Source organism: Fukomys damarensis, unplaced genomic scaffold (assembly GCF_012274545.1).
Source record: "Fukomys damarensis isolate Sample0158 unplaced genomic scaffold, DMR_v1.0_HiC HiC_scaffold_38, whole genome shotgun sequence".
Lineage (NCBI taxonomy): Eukaryota > Metazoa > Chordata > Mammalia > Rodentia > Bathyergidae > Fukomys > Fukomys damarensis.
The window spans coordinates 17,446,171-17,453,838 of NW_022900950.1; the positions used below are offsets into that span (position 1 = coordinate 17,446,171).

Genomic DNA, 7,668 nt, shown 5'->3' on the forward strand with positions numbered 1-7,668 from the left:
AATTAATTTATTTTTTTTTTTTTTTTTTTTTTTTTTTGATAGTGCTCCCAGAGAAAAGTCTCAGAAAGCTATCCAGGATGAAATTCGTTCTGTGATCAGACAGATCACAGCTACAGTAACATTTCTTCCATTATTAGAAGTTTCTTGTAAGTATTAGTAACTTTTCTATGATTTACATTTCCTGGGGAAAAGACTAAGGTACTGTTTTAACAGTTAGCCCTTTATTAATTTTTTTTCATAATAATACCATGTAATATAGTTGGGGGAAAAAGCATTACAAAGCAAAATGATACGTAGTCTAGAAAACTTGGAAATACTGGAGTAAAGAAAAAGTATTCCATAGCACCCATTGTTAAAATTCCTTTCACTACTTTTGTTTTCCTTTCACTACTACTTTATATATTGCAATTATAGATATTGTATCTTGCTGTTTTATCTAAATACTCCATCAAATATTTACCGGATGCCTACTATGTGCCTGCCGCTATTCTGGGCACTGGATTACAGCAGTGATAGAACTCAGATGTCAGTTTTTTTGGTGTCTTATATTTATATTTTCTCATGTGATAATACACTTAACTTTATTTTTAATAGTTTTTCTCTTTAATTAAATCTTGAACATTTTGTAAGCTAAGATAGAAGAGTGTATTTATTGAACTAAGAATTTCACTGAGGAAAACATTAATGATTAGAAACCAAGCTAAAGTATCTTTTCTAATATTGAGTGGTTCAAAATGTGTCACTATGAGAGTTACTGAGAAGGTAGTTTTACTTTTGAGTATTTTAATGGTCTTTTCCCCAATTTAGGTTCATTTGACCTCCTGATTTATACAGACAAAGATTTGGTTGTACCTGAAAAATGGGAAGAGTCGGGACCACAGTTCATTACCAATTCTGAGGAAGTCCGTCTTCGTTCATTTACTACTACAATCCACAAAGTAAATAGTATGGTGGCCTACAAAATCCCTGTCAATGACTGAGGATGAGATGAGGGAAGTAATGTAATGGAAAAAATTCTCAAATGTGGTTTTCCTGAAACCAAGTCAACTATAGTTGATGTTTTATTTCACTGGTTAATTTTTCGATGGGAAAAACCAACATTATACTTTAATGAACTGTGCATAATTGTTTCATTTTTTAAAGTGCCTGTTTGACTTACCATCGGGCTAACATGAGGATACTGCACATTGTTCATGAGGAACCAATAGATTTCATCAGTATTGTAAGGGGAATTCCTTTGAAAGTGGTGATTGTAGATGGAAAGTCTTTTGGTATAAAGTTACTCATCTTGGTTAAATATTAAGCTGGATAGAGAGATTTGATAAAACAAGGAAAGTGAAAATTCAGAATCCTTGTTTAGATCCTGAAAGTACTAAAGTTGCTTTTTGTCACTTTATTATATAGTTCCAATATAGAAAAAATTTGTAATTATTTGATTTTTAATTTATATAACTCAAACCCATAAAGCAATGGAGGTTTGTATTGTTTAATTGCTATAAATGTGTAAATGTTAAAAATGTTTTTAAAAATCAAGCTTTTAATGACAATGATGAAATAAAGTTAAATCTTTTATGTTTTAAATTTGTCTTAAAATAATTTGATATTCATATGATATTAACAGGTAAATGGTAGAATGGACTCAGTGTAGCAAATGATTTCTTATGCCTATTAAGTTTTAGAATATACAGTTATACAAAGTTGAATAGTTACAAAGGTACTTTCAGTCTACTGCGTAAATTTTGCTTATAAAGTAAGTTTCCTTCTCATAAAGTAGATGTAAAGCATTATTGTAGAAATACAAATATCATTTGCTGTTCATTTTAGCAAATGTTGGGTTGTAGTACCTTTCTATACACATAGACTGATTTTTCTTACGTAGTTAAACAGAAGACTTATTTTCTTTGTCTTCGTTTATACTCTTATCAGTATATTCTTTCTACTTGGTTCTTACCTGTCCTTCCAAAGTCATTTTAAGACAAATCTTAATCTTCTTTATTTTGTAATAATTTAAAACACTGCTATTAAAAACTATTCTAAGCTCTCTATATTTGTTATCTCATTTAACCTTTGCTAGGTACGTGTACATAGTCTGTATTAATCGTGCAGCATTACATATATAGCATCTATTAATGTGCAGGATGCTACATACGATGTGCCGAGATGAATGAAACAAGGTCTTGGCCTTTCTGAAACTTTCAGTCTTTTACAGGAGATTTTTTTCCAGTTTTTATTTTAAAAAAACAGTATTTTGTGGGGGGTTTTTTGAAATGGTTTTGCTATGTAGAGTTCAAGCTGACCTTGAATTTATTATGTAGCCCAGGCTGGCCTTGAACTTGCAGCAATCCTCCCAGATACCAGCATTGTAGTCATTGTACCACTCTTGCTTGTAGGAAACAAAAACTGGCTATGGAAAGATAGCATAGAGAATCAAAGGAAAGGCTGAACACCTAAGAATAAGGACAGTTTACAGGTTTCTCTATGACAAATTCGTAGATCCTGAGTTTCTTTCTGAAGAAAATGGATTACTGATGTTTAGCTTGAAGTTTTGAAGAGTGATACTAAAAAGGTTTAAAAAGGCTTAAGAATTTGAGATGTAAGACTAAATTCTGTGAAATTATGTTTTTAAAAGTGAGCATGTACTATGATTACTCCCCCCACCAATGTCATTTACATGTCAACTGCTGGTTAACGTATTAACTCACGTGAAGTTTCCGAGGAGCCATTATTTCTCTTAATCCTTAAGAGATACACATTTTGCAGTTGAGTAAGTCAAACTGAGCTTCATGTACAAAGCTAGATTGGAAAAGCTTTAGTCTATGACCCCAGTTATCCTTGTCCCTCCCTCTTCAAGGCTCTACTTAGGAAGAAGACGTTTAAATCATCACCCAAAAAAACTGACAGGCTCTCATACTATGTTAAACATAGGAAAGGTAAGATTCCGAGACAGTCTGGTAGATTCCTAGGTCAGGCCTGATTGTGACTCAGTTTTGCTTATCATAGGTAGAAAAAGGAAATGTTCTAGTTGATCCCATCAAAGTGTGAAACAGTCTAGAAGCGACTAAACCACATCTGGTTTTCAGGATCTTTCCGGTGTCTTCAGTCAGAGAAGTTAAGCTTCATGGGAATATAGAGTCTTGCCAAAAGTGTACACACAGTTTAGGAAAAGAAAAACACATAAATACTTTAATACTAAATTGATTGAGATATGATTGAGATATGATGGGTTTAATAAGAGTTACTTTTGGCTACAGGTACACCACTCAGTGGTGGCCATTAGCTTCGAGACATTTATTAGTATAGTGAACTGCTGCTTGGGTAGTCTTGGTCAAGGTGTCCGTTAAAATTGCTGCATGTGCATTTTCAGTTTCATCTCTAAGGGCTGGCAGTGTAATGGGTTTCTGCAATATGCAGTGTCCTTGAAAATCCCTCAGATGAAAATACTAAAATGTTTAAACAAGTTTTTCTGAAGTGTATATACTTTTTTTGGCAGTCAGTATATTTTAGGCAGAAGTTTAACAACCTTTCGCATTTGTTGGCTTTTACTGCATATCAAAAAACCCTAGAATATCACAATGTACTTTTTTTTTTTCATGCAAGTCCGGCTCAGCTACAGTGGTTCTGTTCTCATTTTATCTTTGAAGGGGCAGTGGCTAGCCAGGACCATAGGTTTAGCTTGAAAACTCACACTACATTTATGTGACATCCCGCCGGTTGGGTCTGTGGCCACACCAAGATGTCCAAGAGCCCAACTAGTCTGTGGCTCTGTATCCTTGGGGTTGGATAGCAGAATCTGAGGCTGCTCAAGCCCCTTCTATAAAATGTAGTATTCTTTCATCCACTTTAAATCATCTCTCAATTACTTATGTCTAGTACAAGAAAATCCTATGTAGTTTTAACTGTATTTAGGAGAAAATGACAAGTCTACCTGTCAGTACAGGCACCAAATTTTAAAATGTGCTGTAAAGTTGGTTCAATCTAATGATGCAGAATTGGAAGGTTAACTGTATTCTGTGGCGATAGGGGATAAGGGGCACCTGGATGTCTGATGAGAGAGATTTTATGGACTAAGGGTTGGAAACTGTAAATAGATCTCACATAGTTCAGGCTTTTCAGGCTTATCGAATCTTCTCTTACATTTACTTAAGTCAGTCATCGTAGCATGAAAGGAACTAGAGACAGTATGTCCATGACTGAGCACTGAAAGCGACTATAGACATTATGTCAATGAATTAGTACGGCTGTTTCAGCAACAAAAACCAGATGGCTTGGATACGGCCCGAGAATTTTAGTTTACAAGCCATGTACAATATTATTAGATCATAGCATGCTCTTCTGGTCACAAAACTCAAGCCCATTCCTAGCTCAGCATTTTATTTTGTACCTTTTCGGGTTCACAAAGTAACATCATTTTACTGTATCTCAAATTGGATGTCTCTTGATTGTTATCTCAATTCCATTTTCTCTTCACAACTGGCTTCTTTTAGGTAGTATGTAGGATACCACATAGTTAATTATGATCTAAAAACTTAAGGTTCATTGGCATATCATGAATAAAAAGATTTTAACAATGTAAAGGGTCCATAAATTCTATTATTTTTTACCATGTAAACATACATGTTGAATAAATATTTATTATTGGAATGGATTAGTTTCCTGTGTTCATTACTCAATGTATTTTGAAACATAAACTAAAAAATTATTAAAGGACTAAAATATCCTAAACATTCTTTTCTTCACCTTCCATTTTTGTTGCTTAGTATGTGAAATTTATGTTAAATTTACTCTACCTAAAAGATCAGAATAGCTATCTAGTGGTGCATTACAATTCCTGTATCTTCCACCAGATGTCACTAGAGTTATAATGTTCAAATTAAGTTGAAATTCTTTTTTTACTCTTAACAACTAATAGTTAGCTTTTATTATTGCATAACTGGAATTTATAAAAAAATATTAAGTACATAGAGGAAAAAACACTTATCTATTATATGCTAGGTACTTTAAAGAGTTATTTTATTTCTCTTGTGTTAGTGCTGAAAAGTACAATAATAGTGTCACCAAGCATGGAAAATGAGCTTTGCAAAACTTGAGCATGGCTTAGTGGGTAAATTGTATTTACGCTTTCCTCAGATAAAGCATTGTTGGGTGACTGACCACTGAATGAGACAAACCAAACAAAGAGGACTATCCTGTACCCTATCTATATTGACTAAAGAATAAATTGGTGTGAAGTTTTTGAAGTCATGAAGTAATTTTCCAGCTGATCGGAAGAACTGTTCATTAAATGAACTTAGTTATTCAGAATCTTTGGAGAAGTTTCAGTTTAACTTAAAAATAATTTATTACTCTGAAATTTCATTTTAAGTTGTCTATGTTGATTATAATAAAATACTAGAATAACTATGGAATGAAAATGTTAAATTTCAAATTTTATTATTTGTGTTTTCTAATCTTTAGAAATTCCATTCTTCATAATTAGGGCTTTGAAAGCCAGCAGTATTCACTAATGCTTATTTTAAAAAATCTAGTTGGACGAACTACTTAATCTCCATTAGAGTTGACAATTTTGTTCCACTCTGGCAAAAACATTGTAGCCCTAGCAACAAAACTGTTAGAAAAGGTCTAAAGAGAGAAGTGTCAGTGTTGACCCTCTAATTACAGAAGTCAGTTTATGTTACCATGTCACCTGTTTTTGTCTTCTACATCTGATTTGTTTTTAAGGCAGAGAAACCGTTTCATTTATTTGTACAATGTCCATTTTTACATATGTTTGTACTGTCTGCTATGTAACCTTGTTTACTCAGAGGAACTTAGATCAAAATCTTTATTGTCTTGGAATTTTCTCTGCTGAAAAAACTCCAAGTATAATCTGGATTATTCATACTTCATTTCCATGCAAGGGAAAGATCTCAAACATCTTTAAAAACTACCTAGATATGGACATAGATGACTTTCTGAAATGGCTGTCTCACGGCCAGTGGTCAGCTGGGCATGGTGGTGCACACTTGTGATCCCACCCCTAGGGAGGCTGGGCAGGAGGATCATTGAGAGTTTGAGGCCACATAGTTCAAGGTCAGACTGGACTATATAAATAGACCACGTCTAAACAAAAAAAACCAAGTGGTTTTAAAGATAGTCTAAAATAAATATTGTGTATCTTAAAGTTCTTGGTTGTTATTTATAAATGGCAATAGCCAGTATAGTTCTGGAAAACAGACTGTGCAGTGTATATCTTCCAGATCTGGGAAAGGATATTTGTAGATATTGTTCATCTGTATGCCAGATACCCGTAAGGTACTTTATACCTGTTTACCTGGAGGTTGGAGTTTTGGGAAGGTGAGAGAGTTGGACCTGAAGTTGTGGTTTTGCAGAAAAGAGAATTTGTAATCTCAATGTTTTAGTATCAAGATGCATTCACTTTTTAATTTTTTTGTTTTCAGTGTGAAATAAAAGTATGACCTTTTTTGAGGACTGACATTCTTTTTTTTAAATTAATTTTATTGGTACACTTTAGATATACATAACAATCACATTCTTCATAGAGAATTTATACCTGTATAGGATGATGCATTTTGGTTCTTTTTTACTGAATCCCCTCCTCTCTTCAACCCCTCTTCCCCTCCTTTATAAAAGCTTTGTTTCTATTTTTTCCTATATTTTTCTTTTCCTTCCTTACCCTCTTCCTCCTCCCTTGTTCTTCCCATTTGAACATTTTCTTCCTTTTGTACAATATATCATACATATTGGTCCTTGTACTTTGGGTTTCTCATACCAGAGACAATGGTATTTAGATGTGTGTCCAGTTTATTTCACTTAAGAGTATGGTCTCGAGATCCATTCAGCTATCTAGAAATGTCTCAGGTTTATCCTTCTTTATGGCAGAGTATTACTCCACTGTTTAAGACAGTTCCACATCTTTATCCATTTATTTATTGATGGGCATTTGGGCTGTTTTCAAGATGTAGCTATTACAAATTGTGCTTCTGTAAATGAGTGTGTATATTGCTGTGGTTTAATGCTTTTAATTATTTCAGGAAGGTACCAAGAAGGGAAATAGCTGGGTCAAATGGAACTACTAATTTTAGGTTTTTTTGAGGAATCATCACACTGCTTTGCACAGTAGTTGCACCTATCTGCAATCTTGGGTTCCTCCCGCCCCCAACAGCCCTGCCAGCATTTGTTATTCATTGATTTCTTGATAATAGCCATTGGTTTTGGAGGGCTTTTTTTTTGCAATTTTTTTCATTGTACTTAGATTTCTTCTAGCTAAGTAAACCTGGTTTGAAATAATTCATTGTATAGTGTTAGAATTCCACAATTATATAAGTAGTGATCATAGCCATTCTTTCTGCTACTGCATTTTTTGTTTTTGGTACTGAGGGTTGAACTCAGGACCCTGTACTTGCGAGGTAGGCAGCGGCACCACTAAGCTAAATCCCTGGCCCTAGCCATTCTTTCTGGAGTGAGATGGAATCTCAGTGTTGTTCTAATTTAAGATGCATTAACTTTTTATAAAAAGCACTTTTTCATTATATGCTGCCATTAATATAACAGGGTATTTTGCTATATTTATTTTCTTCCATCAGTATTTTCTTCACTCATTTATCTTGTTTTTGCAATCAAGTGATATGTTCAAGTTTATGTTGAACATGAAATCCTTACCCTTTCACT

The 7,668-nt window shown here is 33.8% G+C and overlaps 1 protein-coding gene across 1 annotated transcript in view; it reads left to right on the forward strand.

The window, feature by feature from the left end:
* Window positions 1-1,622, forward strand: part of Mad2l1 (mitotic arrest deficient 2 like 1) — a 6,405-nt gene extending 4,783 nt beyond the window's left edge. Inside the window, exons 4-5 of the mRNA XM_010610905.3 lie at window positions 43-146; window positions 808-1,622. Of these exons, the coding sequence (XP_010609207.1) occupies window positions 43-146; window positions 808-980 (277 nt within the window). The 3' untranslated portion in view covers window positions 981-1,622. The remainder of the gene's footprint in view (window positions 1-42; window positions 147-807) is intronic.
* The last annotated feature ends 6,046 nt before the right edge of the window (window positions 1,623-7,668 follow it).